The sequence below is a fragment of the Myotis brandtii genome, unplaced genomic scaffold (assembly GCF_000412655.1).
Source record: "Myotis brandtii unplaced genomic scaffold, ASM41265v1 scaffold29, whole genome shotgun sequence".
NCBI lineage: Eukaryota > Metazoa > Chordata > Mammalia > Chiroptera > Vespertilionidae > Myotis > Myotis brandtii.
In genome coordinates this window covers 1,830,163-1,847,845 of record NW_005361075.1, presented here as the reverse complement: position 1 = coordinate 1,847,845, position 17,683 = coordinate 1,830,163, and the positions used below count along the sequence as shown (strand labels likewise).

Below are 17,683 nucleotides of genomic sequence, written 5' to 3'. Positions count from 1 at the left end.
CACATATTTACCCTTTATGTGTGTGAGAGAGAATACTTAAGTTCTACTCTCAGCAAATTTTAATTATACGATACAGTGTTATCAATTATAGTCACCATGAAAGGACACTGTTCCTCAATGCACCAGCTGCACCGGTAAGTCCGCCCAGACCCAAACCCAGAGCTTTGGGCATAGTCATCAATTCTACTTTACTCCTTACTGGCTTCTCCTCTTTTTTCCCAGCTCGAAGTCCTTGCAACAGTGTTCATAGTTGACCCTCCCTAAGGAAGACCATCCTGAGGAAGGTGGGGGTTGGCAGAACTAGAGCTTTCTTCCAGGACAATCCTGAGCATCTCATTGATGCAAATCCCATTGATGCAGCCTTCCTGCCCCCCCCCCATTTTCCCCAAGGCTATTCAGAGTAAACCTCTATCCAAGGCTGGTCCAAGAGCAGACTGTTTGGGGTAGCTAGTATAAGAAGTCTGGCCTCCTTTTGCTGGTAAGACTAGATAAGACCTGAATGTTGGGATTTCTCAAGGCTATGGACATCACTCCCCACTCCCAGCCCTGACCAATAGAATTTGAAAATCACCTGGCCAAATCATTTGCATTGGCTCCACACTCCACTCCTTTTCCGGAGCCCATTAACTGGGCATTATCTGATTCTGGCGGTCTCCATTCCCTGGCTTTGGGAGCAAAAATGCCAGTTTGCTCAGAGAGAAATGCTTGGACTCAGAATCACATGGCAACTTATGGGGAAGAAACCATCTGCCAGTGTCTTAAAGTGTCCCTTACAAGACACCCACTGACCATTCTGACTCCTTTCAAACTGGACCTCTCATCCCATTCCAATGTGCTGTTCCTGCAGGAGGGATCATCTTTACTTCAGGGCAGGACTGGAAGGCCCCAAGTTTGACAAGTTGCTGAGGTTCAGATCCAGTCTCCTGTGGAGGTTTGGAGAACATGAAACACCAAGTGGGCACCTTCCACCAGGACCAGCTTTAAGAGATAGGGACTGAACTAATTGACCTCGGGTAATGCAGACCTGCACTGTCCAACAGGGTAGCCACTAGCCACATTTCCGTTGTGGCTGAAAGGCCTTGTCTGCAGCTCCCTGGAGTTACCAGGCCTGGCTGTCTGGTCTCCAGGCATCAGCACTCACCTTGTCAATGAAGATTCTTAATGTTCTCAAAAATGTTAAGGTTCTTAATCTGCTCCCACTGCTGCTCCGCCTCCTGTGCCTTAGGGTCAATCCTCACGCCCAAAGGCTCCAACAAGCTTGGGTTGATTACAACTTCCTAGATGCCCCCAGGCCAGACTGTTGGACCTACTGACCCTAGCCAAAACCACCACCAAAGCCAAAGCCCATGCCACCCAGGCTGCCCACCCCAAAACATCCACCCCCTTGGCCATGAGTCAGACCTCCAGCTACACTGGTAGAGATGTTCCTGCTCTCACCAAGACTAAGGAGACTCCAGCTACTGTAGCCTCCCCACCCAGCATAACCTTGGCAGCAGCCGCTGCTCTTTTGGAACAACAGTAAGTTCCTGCCCATCTCCAGCGCCCTCCTGGCGGGATGGCTGAGCCACTGCCAAAACTTCTACTCTAGCACTTCAAGCCATAGACCTGCCTGCTCATGCTGACTCAAGGGGAGTGAGTGACACTGAGAAGGCGGGAAGAGGTGTCTCAATGTTTCCCTGCTGGAGTGTGGAAGGCTCCCCGAATATATTTCCTGGAGTTGGCAGCGGGCCAAGGATAGGTTCATGGGTTTGGCTCCCTGAAAGTGACAAGAAAATAAATAACACCATCTACTTGGCAAATAGGTCAAATAATTGTTGCTTAGTTAGCAGGGTTTGCTTATTATTATTTATCTATCAACTATCAGCTGGCCTCAGCAATATGACATATATGCATTTATACACAAAAAAAACTTTCAGATAGGGTGTTTTCTGAGATTGCTCATATTTCAACATTTTTAGTTTCTACCAAATTGGTACTGAAACTCAAGATACATCTCCTAGAACAGCGGTCACCAATCAGTGGTCCGCAGACCACTGGTGGTCCGTGAGGTCCGAAAGGTTGGCGACCGCTGTCCTAGAAGCTTTAGGATAGTGATGCTGATGAACTAGAAACTGTTATCAAGAGAGAACATGCAATGGAGTTTTCTCTAGTTCATGGGAATTGCTTCTGCCTCCCTACCAAAAAAATCTTTTTCCCAAAACAAATGTCCAAAAAAGAATAGAGATTAAATAAACTATGTCCATCAATGGATATAGTTAATAAAAATGATAATTACATCATTTGTTTGTGTTTTAATATTAAGTGAGAAAAGGAGAAATCAAAATTGATTAAGCAGCAAGACCACTGAATTCAAGGCACAGAATGGAAGGTTTACAATAAGACTGGAGATACTGTATAAACATAGCTATATTCTTTTTAAAAACTGACTGAAGCTAAATATTTTAATGTTCTCTCTCTCTCTCTATTTTTCCAAGTCTAAAGTCATCAGCAGGCATTACTTTCCTAATAGAAGCAGCCAAGCTCTGTAGGGCTGCAAACTCCTCTGCAGGGAAGTGAGAGCAGCCCTTCTTTTAGAAACTCAGACGGCCCAAGGACCCTGATTCCTTCTTTTGGTCACTCCCTAACTGTGAGGGAAGCTTCCTGAGGGAATATTCTGGATCAAAGCTCCTCTCACAACCTTTCAGCCAGGCCAGGAAAATGCGGGTCCCACACTGACTAGCAGTCCCATCTCAAGCCCTTCATCCTCCTCTTCCCGCTGAGGCTGCAGGCCTGACCGAAGTCACTGTGTACAACTGTGCGTGCACACGTGCACCGGCAGGGCTAAGCCACTCTCTCAGTTGGTCTCCTTTTCTAGACCAAGCAGAGAAGCTGGGATGTCACCCCCACCTGGAATCCTGTACCCTGCCTGCTCAGCCGGGCCTCAGTAGCAGCCCCCACCTATTGTACAAACACCTCAATCCCATCACTGGGAAAGATCCAGGAAGAGGAGGAAAACAGAGTGGAGTATAGTGGGAATGGTTTGGGATGTAAGATCATAGCCTTGATTTTTTTATTCCGCCTTCACTGTGGTCTTTTATCGGTGGGCTTCTCAGCCTCAGTTTTGTCATATGTCAAATAGGGTGATAGTGACACCTGTCCTTGCCACTTAACCAGGGTGATATATAAACCATTCAAGAGAATGAAAATAAATGTTAGTTTTTACCATTGGTATTTTACAAAGATAAATGTTTCAGCCCACATCTTTTTTCTGGCAGCAATCTTGTTTAATCCTCACAACAGCTCTATGAGTACTTTCATTTTTTAAAAGTGAAAACTAAGTTTCAAAAGATTAAGCATTTTACCCAAATGATGCAATTGGTTTAGTACTAGAAATAGGATTTCAATCAAGAATAACTGACTCTAGAACTTGATACATAAATGTTGAGTTGAATCCATAATTATCAAGTAGACATGGATTGGGAGCCCTGCTGAGGTGGTGAACTTCAAGCAGGTTTAGGAGGAAGCAGGGACAGAGGGCGGTGTTTACAGAGACATTGGGGAGCCCCAGTAGATGTGAGGGCTGGGAAAGAGGGGGTCACAGAAAACTAAAGGGTGAAAGTGACAGCCAAGTCAAGGCTGAAGAGATTAACTGTGACCAACATGACAGGAGGAGGGGCTGTGGGTTCCCAGGCAGAGGCAGAATATGATCGTGCAACCCTCTTTATTATTTTCTCTTTTCTTTCATAGGTTTTAATTTGAGGAGAAAGTATGTGACCACTAGGCTGGCAAAGTTATCTTAGATAGAACACCAAAAGCCCAAAATATTTTGAAGTATTGATAAACTGGAATTCATCAACATTAAAAACTTTCTCTCTTTGCTAGATGCCATTCAGAAAAATGAAAAGATGAACCGTGCACTGGGAGAAAATATTCTCAATACATGTATTTGATAAAGGACTCTTATCCAGAATATCAATTCAGTAGGTCAAGCCACCAACTAAAAATCTGCACAAGATTTGAACAGACATTTCCCCAAAGATGTACAAATGGCCAATAAGCACAGGAAAAGATGCTGAACATCACTAGTCACCAGAAAAATGTTATTAAAACCACAATTAGATAACGTACACACACACATTAGAATGACAAAGCCTGACAGTCCCCATTGTTGGAGAGGAGGGGGAGCAGCTGGAACTCTCCCACGCTGCTGGTGGTGATGCAAAACTCGCACTCCCTCGGCCCAGGCCTGCGTGTTCTGGATCACCTGGTAAGTGTGTATTGACTTTATAACAAAATGCCAAATTGTTTCCCAAAGTATCTGTACAAGTTTGCACTTCCAGCAGCAATGGGTGAGGGTTCCAGTTGTCCCACATCCTCTCCAGCGCTTGTTTATTTGTTTGTTTTAGACCAGCCGTGGGCAAACTACGGCCCGAGGGCCGGATCCCGCCCCTTTTGAAATGAATAAAACTAAAAAAAAAAAAAAAGACCGTACCCTTTTATGTAATGATGTTTACTTTGAATTTATATTAGTTCACACAAACACTCCATCCATGCTTTTGTTCCGGCCCTCCGGTCCAGTTTAAGAACCCATTGTGGCCCTCGAGTCAAAAAGTTTGCCCACCCCTGTTTTAGACACTCCAATAGGTTGCAGTGGTATCTCGTCATGGCTTCAATTTGCATTTTCCTAGTGATTAATGCTGTTGAGCATCTTTTCACAGGTTTATTTGCTATCTCTGTCTCTCCTCTGAAAAAGTGTCTGTTCAAATTTTTTGTCCATTTTTATTAATTTGTCTGTTTTCTTACTAGTGAGTTTTGAGAATTCTTAATATATTCTAGATACAAGTCCATTCTAGATACAAGTACTTTATCAGATATGTGTTTTGCAAATATTTCCTCTGTGTTTTGCTATGGCTTGCTTGTTTTTCATTCTCTTTACAGTGACTTTCATTCTCTTTAATCTTGATATGGATTAGTTTTTTAATCTTTTTTTCTTATGGCTCGTGTGCCTAACCCAAGGTCACAAAGAATTTCTGTTACTGCTTTTTCTAGAGTGTGTATAGTCTATTTCTGATTCTCTATTCCATTTCACCAATCCATATATCTATCATTTAACCAGCACCATACTTACTTTTTCTTTTATTATTTATTTATTTGTTTATTTATTTATTTATTTATTTTATTTTTTGTTAATCCTCGCTCAAGGATATTTTTCCATTGATTTTTAGGGAGAGTGGAAGAGAGAGGGGAAGACAGAGAGAAACATTGATGTGAGAGAAACACATCAATTGGTTGCCTCCTGCATGAGCCCCAACCAGGGCCTGGGCTGGGGAGGAGCCCTTGACAGGAATCAAACCTGGGACTCTTTGGTCCACAGGCTGATGCTCTACTCACTAAGCCAAACCGGCTAGGGCTTTTTCTTTTATTTTAATCTTCACCTGAGGACATACTTAGAGAGAGGGAGAGAGAGGGGGGAAGAGAGAGAGAAAGGTCTATGTGCCCTGACTGGGAATTGAACCAGCAACCTTTCAGGACACAGGACAGTTCTCAACCAACAGAGCCATGCTGGCTGGGCCAACATCGTACTATCCTGATTATTATTGTAAGTCTTGAAATCAAGTAGTCTGAGTCCTCCAACAGTTTTTTCAAAATTATTTTGGTTAGTCCAGGTACTTTGCATTCCTGTGTACATTTTGAATAATCTTATCAATTTCTACCCAAAAAAAAGTCTTGCTGTGACTTTGATTGAGATTTTGTCAAACATATACTAGTAGATCAATTTGGGAAGAATTGGTATCCTAACAATATGAGTCTTCCAATCTGTGAACATGGTGTCTCTCTCCACCTATTTAGATGTTTTTTATTGTTTTCATTGTTGTTGTTGTTGTTTTCAGTTGAAAAAATCAAGAACATACACATGATACACAAATTTTTTTACCTGTATATCTAAGTATGTCATGCTTTCATGGTGGTATTGTAAATGATACTGTCTTATTAATTTTAATTTCCAACTGTTTATTGCTAATTTGTAGCCTGTAACATTGCTAAGCTCATGTGTTAGTTCTAGTAGCTTTTGTGTAGAATCTTTGAGATCTTTTATATAAACAATAACATCATATATGAAAAAAGTCAGTTTTATTTCTTCCTTCCAATCTGTATGTTTTTATTTCTTTTTCTTACATTATTGCACTGTTTGGGAATTCTAGTATGATACTGAATAGAAGTAGTAACAACAGGTGTTTTTGCCTGTTCCCAATCTTAAGGGAAAAGCATTAAGTCTGTTGAAACCAGGAATGTAAATTTTGAATGAGGTCCCCAGGTGACTTAATGCACCACTTCTGCTCCCAAAATAGCTCTTATATTAATAGTTATTTGTAAATTTCTCATCCATCCCCTAACTGGAATGTAAGCTCCCTGTGGGATGCAATATCCTGTGAGTGTTGTTACCCTCAAAATAGCCAAGGGCAGTACCTTGCCCACAGTCATTGTCCCTCAGACAATCACTGAACTAAAATGAAATGGGATGAGGGGCTCCTTTCTACTTGCTGAATGGGATGCTGCTCGATTCAAGAATCATTTGATAAAGTCAATTAGGTCTTCAAATTTTAAAAATATAATAAATAAATACATAAAATGAAATAGGATGAAAACAACACAGAGTTTCAGGTGCTCATGCCCATCCACACACTGTGTCTCTAAGCCTCTCTCCGGACTGTGTCCCAAATCCCCCACCAGTCTGGGAGGCTTAATGAATGAGCCCACCCAACAGCACAGACAGGGCTTTTTTCACCAGAGCCTCAGGGGAAACATAGATACAACCGCATCCCATCTTCTTTAACTGAGACAGAAATCAGCCTTGGGACAAGAAATGGTAAGTGTAATGTCACACAATAATCTCCCCCCACCCCCAAGGTGAAGGTCAGCATTTAAGTCTCTGAACTCCCAGTGCAACTTCCCCACTTCACAGCAAGTAGAGGAAGCATGAGTGCTCCATTCAACAGGGCTTCCTGGAGGAGGTGAGCTGTCCGAGGACTCTCATTTAAGTTGACAGGGAAGAGTTTGGTGAAGGGGTGAAAAGAAGCTTATTTGAATTTTCACTTGGACTCCCAGGCAGAGAAAGGGAGGGAACCATGAGAGGGAGTGTGTCCCAACTATTCTGCAACATCATCAGAATATAAATATTTAGCCCAGTTGCCTATGGAAATAGAGCTTGTAAAACCCTTCTGCTTGCGTCCATCTATTTTTTAAGCCCAGGATCTGACAATTCAATTACCAGATTGGGAGGGGCATGACCCAGATTCCAGACTAGTCTCTTGGGGCTCTTAGGAGGGAAAGGAGAATCTCTTCCTCGAACTGGCCCCTCACTCCATGACCAGCTTACAGCCAGATCTCTTTCCAGCCTCAGGCTTGTATCCCCAGGTTAACCCACAAGGCTGGTTTTGCTTGGGGTCTGACATGAAAGTAACATGTGTCTGAGTAGATCTGAAAAGAAGGGTTGTGTTGCAGTGTGGTAGGAGTGAGGAGCTATGAGCCACAGGAAACGCACACCATTGACAGTCTCAGGAATTCAGGTAGTTGGGAGTAAAAGCTGCCACCTTGCCTGCCTTGCCTGCTTTCCCCTCAGAAAGTGTTCAAAGGGCTCACCATTCCTGAAGCCTCCAAACAGTACATGAATCAGGGGTGGAGCCCACCTGGGGTCTTACCTGTTTTCTGACCTAAATCAGAGGTTCAAGTTCATTGACTGCTAAAGCTCCCTTCCAGCCCTAAATGTCTAGGACACTCGTCCCTGTGTAGGGTCATGTTCATGTTTGCATGGTATATACACCCTACAACAGCCGGGCCCTCGCACTTCTTCCCAGTCGATGCCCTCACCTCCCCAGACCTCTCCACCTGACCAAGGGCCCTTCTCTGAGCATCAGATAACCCTAGAATAGGCAGCTTCGTGTATTGTCACCTTGCCACCTGCAGCATACAGAGCACTTCCTGCCCAGCATCCTCACACTACAGGTGAAGCTTGTCGATCAATGCCTCCCCCTGCATTTCTCAGAACTGTCTCTACAATTTCTAGGAACAGGAAGAGGCTCTCAGACTCACCAAGGTTTTGAAGCTCGAGTAGAATGAAAGAGAAAAGAATCCCTCGGTATTTTTTTCTGAGTTGTTTTAAGCCACATCTGCTGCAGCTACCAACTCCCGTTTGTGCAACTCTGGCCAGTCTAATACCAACCCCAAGAGCCCATCCCACCTTCCGGCCATTCCTGAGCCCCCAAGGAGGTCCCGGTCAGGTGGCAAGGCCTTGTGGGGAAGGAGCTGAAATCATCTGCACACTCACAGGAGAAGCCGCCTTGCTTGGAACACCCAGGGAAAGAGGCTCCCAGAGGGCTGCGGGACAGGGGAGAAAAGAAGGGCCCACCATCTGCTGAATGTGTTGAGAGACTTCTCTGATGGGAGGGGGATGTCCTTGAAAATAGCAGTCTCTTAGTTTTGGATGCCACTTGATAGTCCCAGAGTCTTGCCCAGATAGTCCCCTTCAGCCTCATTGAGAGCCCCCCACAGAGACATAGGACTGCAGGCACATAGAGAGCCTGTGACCTAGGAGGGCTGAGGAAACTCTGCCCTGGAAGCCCAGAGCTGCAGACAGCCTGGATGGGAGCCTTGGGAGCTCAGCTGGTTTGCCCTGAGGAGAAGGGGCCTCAGAAAGGGGGGGGGGGCAGTCTGTGGGAAATGCTTAAGAAGAATGGCTTTTTCTGGAAAAGAGAATTTTCCACAAATCCCCCTATCGACTTCCTGGAAATATGACAGTGCCCAAGTCTGAAAAATACTTTTTGAGAACATCACACTCACCCCCTGACCCCAGGGCTAGCCTTCTTCATCACTGTCCTTGAAGACTTCCAGAAGGAAAACTCTTCTGGCCTCTTCCAGCCACGCTGCCTCAGGGCATCACGTTCCTCCCCAGATGCCTCTTCCTTACCCTTTCCAAATCTCTCCATTTTCTGGTGTCTTAAGTCAGACAGCAATGAGTAATAGCTCCCGGCTACCCGCTTCTGCCAAGGCTTGACATGAAACACACATCACATGCTATGAGTTGCAAATGAAGTTTATTGTGCAGACACCAAGACCACAGTACTTTAGATGCAGAGCCAGCAAAACAGGCTATATACACAGAAACATATTTCCCTGGGGGCACTGCCAGGGGAAAGGTGCAGGCTTTGAAATGGGTCCTCAACAGAATACTTGTGGGAGGAGGGGGAGGACCACCAAATGGGCAATGCAAGGGGGGCCCGGGAGTGGGAGGATGGCTGGAAGCACAAACCTAGGCAATGCAGATTCTTCCCCAGGGGACAGAGGGTGTCACTGGCTTCAACTAATTTATTTGGAGAGGAGATATTTCAAAAATTCTATGTGGGCATCCCTTTCCCCCAAAATGCTATCAGAGGTGGATGACAAGGTTTGGTTTGCTGTCAATTAGATGTACAGAGACAAGCTTCTACATTCTGGAGTGGGAGAATCAAGAGTAGGGCTCCATCTTTATGTAAAAGAGAAGCTCACGTTGGAACCATAACCTTCACCGGAGCCAAGCTTCTGAGAACCTCCCCCTCCCTTTTTAGAGCCACCTCCAGAGCCATATCCCCCTCCTGAGCCTCCTCTAGAGCCTCCTCCAGAGCCATAACCTCCTCCAGAGCCTCCTCTGGAGCCTCCTCCGGAGCTGTAACCTCCTCCAGAGCTGTAACCTCCTCCAGAGCCTCCTCTGGAGCCTCCTCCAGAGCCATATCCTCCTCCAGAGCCTCCCCTGGAGCCTCCTCCAGAACCGTATCCTCCTCCGGAGCCAGAGCCGTAGCCCCCTCCACCGCCACCTCTGCCGCTTCCAGAGCTGTATCCTCCTCCTCCTCCTCCTCCAGAGCCATATCCTCTACCTCCAGAACCAGCGCCTCCATAGCCGGCTTTGGCTGCCACGTTGGAAGACACAGTGCTGCTTGTCACAGCTGCAGAGAAAGACGGTGTTACCACAAAAAGTTCTGACTGCCTCAGCCTGCCTCCACCCAACACACCACCCACAGGACAGGACCCACTTACACACAGTCACGTTGCTGCTGAGGTCTCCAGACATCCTGATAGGGAGAGAGAGAAAAGAACTCAGGACAGAGCACTTAGGTTCTGCATACATGTTGCTTCCCAAGTGCCACCTACAAATGTGCAGGGAGCCTCTAACATCAGCCCCCAGAGCCTTAGAGAGCCCACCCTCTTCTGTGCTGCCAGATCACAGAGATGGGACCAGCCCCACGTTTCACACTGCCTGGCATCCCAATCCATCTAAGTTTTCTGCTCTAATAAAAATAATCAAAAGGCAAATTTTGCACCCCATTTTTAAAAATCCATTTTAGGGAGTCTGATATTCAAAATCCAAGCCATGCCAGAAATTTTGAAAGGAGGCTGCACTGTGTGAATATTCAGTTCAGAAAGAGCTGCAACTCCCAGTCCCACTCTCTGCCCCACCCCCCTCCGCTGCATCTGGAATCTTTCCCATTGCCTCTGGGAGCTGCGGGTAGGAGGCCTGGCCTCACAGACAGGCACAGAGCAACAGCCCGAGACAGCAGCTCCCTCTCTGTCATACTGGCTCGCTGGGGGCCCAGGCAGCTTTCCCCCTCCAGTTGCTTATAGCCAGATGAAATCACTGGGGATGCTAATAGCACTAACAAACTTTTCCAAACTCATTGGAGAGAAAGGTTCTCTTTAGGGAGGTTAGCAAATGGTTCTGTTTATGCCTCCAGAAACTTGCAAAGAATTAGGTTTGGCACCTGCTCTGGGTGAGCATGCCCCAGCCAGTCCGCATGTCCCAACCCTATTCCAGATCACAATGCACTCCGCAGACCCAGAAAGCAAGGTTTCAAAATGTCTAGGACTAACCTGGTTTCACAGCATTTTGCTTTCTCTTTCAGAAAAGACTACAATTAACTTATTGCTTAAAGTAGCTTACTCTGCCTTATTAGTCATTCCATATCAATAAATCTACCACTGTATAATAATGCGTTATGCCCTGAATCTCTGCTTGGGATCATCGTGATGTCAGCTCTCAGCCATCAGAAGGCCCTGGTCCATCCTTGCTTTCCCTGCCTTGGCCTCCAGCCCTGGCTCTAAGAGAGAAGGGAAGGGTAGCCAGGGTCCCTTCAGCCCTCCCAGTGCCTTTCACCTGCACTCCTCGCCCTCCAGCAGCTTCCTATAGGTGGCAATCTCCACATCCAGGGCCAGCTTGGTGTTCATGAGCTCCTGGTAGTCACGCAGCAGCCGGGTCAGCTCTTCCCGGGCATGCTGCAGGGCCTCCTCCAGGTCAAGAAGCTTGTTCTTGGCATCTTTGGTGGCATGCTCTCCCCTCTGCTCAGCATCTGCAATGGCGTCTTGCACATTCTTACACTAGGAGAGAAGGAGAAAAGGTTTCTCTAGAGAGTGGAGTCTGCAGAGAGGGAACAGAGGTATTCAGGGTGTGGGAAGCCAGAATCGCTGGCTCAGGCAGTGTGAACTTGCCCCAGAGTTAACGCAGGCTACAAACAACTGTGCTAAGACTTGCTGCTGTCTCGGGAGCATCATCTTCCCAAGTCACCTTTGACTGTACTCTTATGAATTCCCCATGAAGGCCTTTGATCCTCACAACATGGGGCCAAAATTGTTATGGAAACATCTGATGTGGACTGCTTCGCCAATCCTGTTATTTACGGAGCAAATTCTGTGCCCCACGTCATCCCTTCCAAAGCTAATGTCCCGCCCTATGCCGACTCCCTGCTTCCCTGCCCTTCACCACGCAGCCGGCTATGCTCAGGGCTGTGCCGCAGTGGGAAGCTGTGGCTACAATCCACACAAGTCCGACAACCTCTTGCTTTATTTGTTATTATTCCCTTTCACTGGTGTAAGCAATCAAAAAGTGGGCACAATTATTTCCCTGCACTACTCCTTGCTCTAAATGTCTCCTAGGCCACTCTAAAAAATTCTTATAAGTTTTAAGTTATGTTAAACTCAAGGCATTTGGGATCAGCATATGCTAGATTAGAACATCTCAGATTCTCTCACTCTCTTTCTCTTTCTCTCTCTCTCTCTCTCTCTCTCTCTCTCTCTCTCTCTCTCACACCACACACACACACACACTCTCTCTCTCTCTCTCTCTCTCTCTCTCTCTCTCTCTCTCTCTCACACACACACACACACACACACACTTGCACACACATACACACCCTCCCTCCCCAAGCCCCACTCAACCAGTGGAGCTGCACCAGTCCTCAGGGCCAGTCCCCACCTGCTTCTTCACATGTTCAATCTCCCCTTTCAGTCTCTGGATCATGCGGTTCAGCTCGTTGATCTCCATCTTGATCTCTTTCATGCTGTCTCCGTGTTTCCCAGCAGTGACCTGGAGCTCCTCATACTGTATGGGAAGAGGAAGACAGTTGCACCTGAGGGGAAGGTTGGCTTGAGCCAGGGAAAGTCTGATACTGGTCCAGGGAGGGTCAACCAAGCCAGAAGTCATGGCTGCATTTGTGGGAGGTTGGTGACCATCTCACACCCCCAGAAGGGCTCCATGCCAACCTCAATTGGGGGCATTTGGGGTGCTGTGGACACTTTTTCTGGGGAATGATGCCTAATTTCCATTAGATAAAAACACTGACCATCTTATACAGTATCTGGCTGGTAGAAGAAGCTGTGGCTCTCCCTCAGCACCTAGTACTTGCCTTGCTCTGATACAGGGCCTCAGCCTCAGCCTTGCTCTTGAAGGCAATCTCCTCATACTGGCTCTGGACCTCGGCAATGATGCTCTGCAGGTCCAGGTTGCGGTTGTTGTCCATGGATAGAACGACATTGGTGTCGGTGATAGTCTGGTGCGTCTGGCTCAGCTCCTGCAACACAAGGGAAGTCTGGCCATGGCTTCTCTGCCCAGTAAGGCAGCACCCCCTCCCCAGTATTCAGACTCTGCATGGGAGTTAAAGTGCTATAACCACCGTTCCTCGGCCCCTGCCAAAGTTGTCCTGAGAATGGTAGGAGAGGGGTCTGTATTTCTGAGCCTCCTAGTTAACAGCCTTCACCAGTTATGCAGTTTTGCTTAGTGCCTCCAGAAAGAAGCTGGTTGATGGCAAATGCCTTATATTTTAATTCATGTTTCAGAAGTCATGTATGTTCACTTGGGCAGGGAGCAGAGAGATATGTTACATTTGACCTTCGAAGTATACTAGACACCAGGATAGGGACAGGACAGGTCTCTTCCTAAAGGGAGATGAGCGCTGGGGAATGGAGTAAGGGGAAGTTGTCCTAGTGTTTCCTGAGCCTTATTTCCTGTAACATCAGAGAAAATTTCTCTCCTCCAAGACCTACACTATAGAAGCCTCCTGGTGCCAAGGAGTGATGGCAAGTTGAAGTCAGCCAGTTTATAGACCCCACCTATACCACCTTTTCAACCATTGGGAATGACTTTCCTTTGGTGGGAAGAGGGGGAAGTAAGGTTCTATCCAGGAGCAGCCTCCTTACCGCATCAAAGAGGGCTTTCATGAACTCAATTTCCTGACTCAGCACGTCTACTTTGGACTGCAGCTCCACCTTGGCCATGTAGGTATTGTCCACGTCCTGTAAGAAAGGTAAGGGGGTTCTGGTGAAACTCATGCCCCCCACTCACTTACTAACCTTGTAGCTTTCTGGGTATGGGCCCCACCCTCTCTCAACACTTCACTCCACCCAGTCCCTGTTAGCTGCTCTCCAATATCCCAGGTACCTCCAGATGAGCCATGTCCCCATGGGACCTCTTGGGCATGGAGTCCACTGTGTGCCTCTCCTAGGGGCTCCATGCCTATGGTCACTGCTCACACACACACATACACCCAGAGACCATCAGAGCTCTGATAGGACCAAGCTTTGTCAACCATTCTCTCTCTCTTGCTTGATACACTATGGGACATAATGACCTTTGTGGTTTTTAATAGTTCCCAACTCTCCCATCCTGTCTGTCTATTCCAATCTCTCCTGAATTTCTCTGGACTGTATACCAAAGCCTCTGTAGGAACCAGGCTGAAAACTCACACTTTCGCCTTCTAACCTTTGTCGGCACCACCTGCAGCTTCTTTCAGCAGGGAAGTCCCATTCCTTCCTCAGCTCTTTAGAGAATTAAGTGTTCTCTGTGCTTGCATCTTTCATGATCCAATATGGGTTTTAAGTAAGTTACTGATGGGAAAGGCTCTAGCAAATTGCACATCTTTGAAAATTGTCTCCAGAAGCTTGAACTACAGAAGCACTTTTGTTTCCAAGAGAACCAGGGATAGACATGCCCACCCATTTCCCCGGCCACTCTCTTTTCAAGCAGAATTGTTTTCCAGCCTGTCTGTTTGGAGCACAGGCTTCTAAAGCACCCTCATTCCCACCCCAGCCATGACATTCTCTAACTCACCTTTTTGAGTGTCACAAAATCATTCTCAGCAGCTGTGCGCTTATTGATTTCATCCTCATACCTGTTGAGACCCAAAGAACATAGCTGTTAGACTATTCTATATCGTTTACTTTTTTCTTTTCCTTTTTCTAGTGGATTCACCAAAAAAATACAAGATTTTCTTGGAATATTAAGCACTCTTTAATTGTCTAAATTGAAACTATGATATCCTAAATGAGGATGCTTTCCTACAAATGAACTCTCAAACATGTAAAAAAGATGATTTCTAAAGCCCTAAATATTTTTCTCACACAAAAAAATGACAAAGATCCTGATGCCTCTCCCCTTTATCACCACAAATGCAACTGGGAGATGAATAGCTTGCTAGGGGAATGATCAGGTAGCTCAGATCATTATTTATCTCCACGCAGTGTTTACTCTGCCACCTACCTCTTCTTATAATCCTCAACGAGATCCTGCATATTGTTCAGCTCTGAATTTTGTGATGTCCTTTCTGCAGAGAGCGAATCCACATATTTCTTCAGTTGGCCAATGTACGCCTGGAAGATGGGGTCCAGGTTGGTGGAACGGGTGCTGACGTTAATTTGCTGCAGCAACTCCCATTTGGTCTGCAACACCTGGTTCTGTTGCTCCAGGAACCGCACCTGCCATGGCCAGAAGGAGAGGACATGAGCTCTGGATTGCCTTCCTTCGGGACCTAGAGAAGCCTACACAGCATCACCCTCCTGAGCTGGAGGCCGGGTCATGCCAGACAGAGCTTACACGGTCCCTGCCTCCACACCGGGAAAGCTCTACAGACGCCTAATAGTACACTGAGCATTCTCTATGCACAGAACTCTTTTCCTACTTCACCATCCACCGGTTTGTTTACCACTGTTCCCAAGACTCTAGGTCATTTCCCTCCCATTCTAGTTTAATTCCAGGCAAAGGTCCCATATATTCTGGGGAAAACCCAAAAGCAGGCATCCACTGGCACTGCTCCTAGGGGTGACGAATGTGAGAGCACAGGAAGGCAGGGCTCCTCAGTCTGGTGTTTAAGAGCCTTGTAAATCCCTTAGGTTCAACTGCCTTGAGATAGAAGAAAACCCTATAACACTCCAATGTGACACCAATAAAGACTTTATGGGTCACAAAACTGAGAATGTTTCTCTTCAAGGCAGGAATTTCATTCATCCCCAAGCAGATATTTCAGACTCAGCTTCCCAGAATTCAGTAGAGTAATAACTTCTAGGGAAGGAAAGACGATCTCAGAAGATGTCTTACCAATCCCTTCCAGAACCTGCTGTCCCACGGCCTGCACCCGTCAGTTCGTTACTTATCTATATCACATTTTCGGTGATTTTCAGCATTTTCCATAAATCTTATTTATTTAGGCAAAAACAATAGAGCCCTGGGCACAAATAACTCCTCACTGCAGACTGTTGTGCACGATGGGTAGCCCACGAAGCCAGCACCTTTCCCATTAGGATATTGCTAATAACTCAGGCTTGTCAGATCACACTGATGGTCCCTGACAGAAACAAATCTCTGTGGTTTGCTTTTCAGGTAGCACTGGAAGCAGGGCATCCTAAGCATCAGAAGGAGCCAGCGTCCCATGACTCACCTTGTCGATGAAGGTAGCAAATTTGTTGTTGAGAGTTTTGATCTGCTCCCGCTCCTGTGACTTCACATTCTGGATCTCCGGGTCAACTTTCACATTGAGAGGTTGCAGGAGGCTCTGGTTGATGGAGACTTCATGGATGCCTCCAGGGTATCCTCCAGGGCCCCCAAAACCTCCAGGACCCCCAAAACCTCCAAAGCCACCGCCACCTCCCAAGCGGCCTCCACCAAAGCCGCCTCCTCCAAAACCTCCACCTCCGAAGCCACTGCCGCCTCCGAAGCCACCTCCGAAGCCACCTCCGAAGCCACCTCCTCTGCCACCAAATCCACCACCGGAGCCAAAGCTGCCACCTCCTCTGGCCACACTAATGGAGATGCTCTTGGTCCCTCCAAGGCCAACAAGACTCCGACTGCCAAAGCCGCCTCCGCCCAAGCCACCTCCGCCACCGCCATGACGGCTCAAGCAGGAGAAGCTGGTGCCTGATCTCCGGCTCCCACCAGAGACCACAGCTGAGCCACTGCTGAAGCCCCGAAAGCCTCCTCCACCTCCTGATCTTCGAGATTTGCACGTGATCTGACAACTCATGATGCCTTTGCCCAGCAAGGGAAGTTGAAGGTTCCTGAGAAGACTTAAAGCTGGAGACACAAGTCTGCTATTGGGAGACTGTCAGGGTCCCCTTTTATTCTGCTACTGGGTGTTGGTGTGTATGGGTGTGGGCCCACTTATGCAAGGGTTTGGTCTACCTGGAAGCTATTCCTGGTGTGTGATTATCAAGCTAATAGCCATTAAAAATCTACAATCAGCCCCATCCCAGAACTTGCTTTGATTGCAGACTTCTCTGGTTTATCTAGGCATCTGTCATGCAATTTGATTTTTGTAAAATCATCAAAAGAGAGATCAGAATGTGGGTTTCTCAATCTGAAAAGGGACCTTCTGCAGAATGCTGCTCCCTGCCCTGGATCAACCCAAGGGAGGCCAGCTACCACTCGGGCCTGTGCAGGCTCGCCACCCAGTTCAACTAATCAGGGAGATAGCAGGTTTAGAGACTGTGGGAGCCCCTCAATACCAGCATTAGCGTTCTCCTTACTTTTCCCTCTGCCCCAGCAAGAGTTTTAGCAAGTGCTTTTGCAGGTGATGTGGGGAAATAGGCATCCTCTTGCAGAAAGAAGCTGACCTAGGATTCTGCAAAATAGTTGTTGTTCTTCAAACTAGCTTGCCTCTTTCCTTCCTGCACACAGCAGGGATGCACAATAGCCAGGCATTGATGAGAGAGTTTTCTTTCCTGTAACCAGAAGTTTTTATAACCATCAACTCTCATTTTTCTACTTGAAAACCAGAAGATGAGGGGCTTAAGGAAAGTTCCTCGTCTGTGTCTGTCTCACTCTGGGCACCCAATAAGAGGTTGCAATCAAAGACTTTCTTTTTTTTAATATATATTTTATTGATTTTTTTACAGAGAGGAAGGGAGAGGGATAGAGCGTTAGAAACATCAATGAGAGAGAAACATTGATCAGCTGCCTCCTGCACACCGACTGGGGAAGAGAGGAAGGGAAAGGGATAGAGAGTTAGAAACATCGATGAGAGAGAAACATTGATCAGCTGCCTCCTGCACACTCCCGACTGGGGATGTGCCTGCAACCAAGGTACATGCCCTTGACCGGAATCGAACCTGGGACCCTTGAGTCCACAGGCTGACG

The 17,683-nt window shown here is 46.8% G+C and overlaps 1 protein-coding gene across 1 annotated transcript; it reads right to left on the bottom strand.

Moving 5' to 3' along the window:
* Positions 1 to 9,054: 9,054 nt before the first annotated feature.
* On the bottom strand, positions 9,055 to 16,618 carry KRT2 (keratin 2, type II). Its single transcript, XM_005869279.2, has 9 exons — positions 15,990 to 16,618; positions 14,816 to 15,030; positions 14,387 to 14,447; positions 13,477 to 13,572; positions 12,687 to 12,851; positions 12,257 to 12,382; positions 11,162 to 11,382; positions 10,048 to 10,082; positions 9,055 to 9,956 (listed from the first exon to the last, which is right to left on the bottom strand). Exons 1-9 carry the CDS (start codon positions 16,569 to 16,571, stop codon positions 9,502 to 9,504), a joined length of 1,956 nt encoding a protein of 651 aa, XP_005869341.1. The 5' UTR covers positions 16,572 to 16,618; the 3' UTR covers positions 9,055 to 9,501.
* Positions 16,619 to 17,683: the final 1,065 nt, after the last annotated feature.

Bases quoted from the DNA above. Each gene is read 5' to 3' on its own strand.
- KRT2 (XM_005869279.2), bottom strand. From the start codon at position 16,571: ATGAGTTGTCAGATCACGTGCAAATCTCGAAGATCAGGAGGTGGAGGA. The intron at 13,573-14,386 runs GTGAGTTAGAGA...CCTTTCTTACAG, and splicing joins ATTTTGTGACACTCAAAAAG to GACGTGGACAATACCTACAT. The intron at 11,383-12,256 runs GTGGGGACTGGC...CTTCTCTCCTAG, and splicing joins TTGAACATGTGAAGAAGCAG to TGTAAGAATGTGCAAGACGC.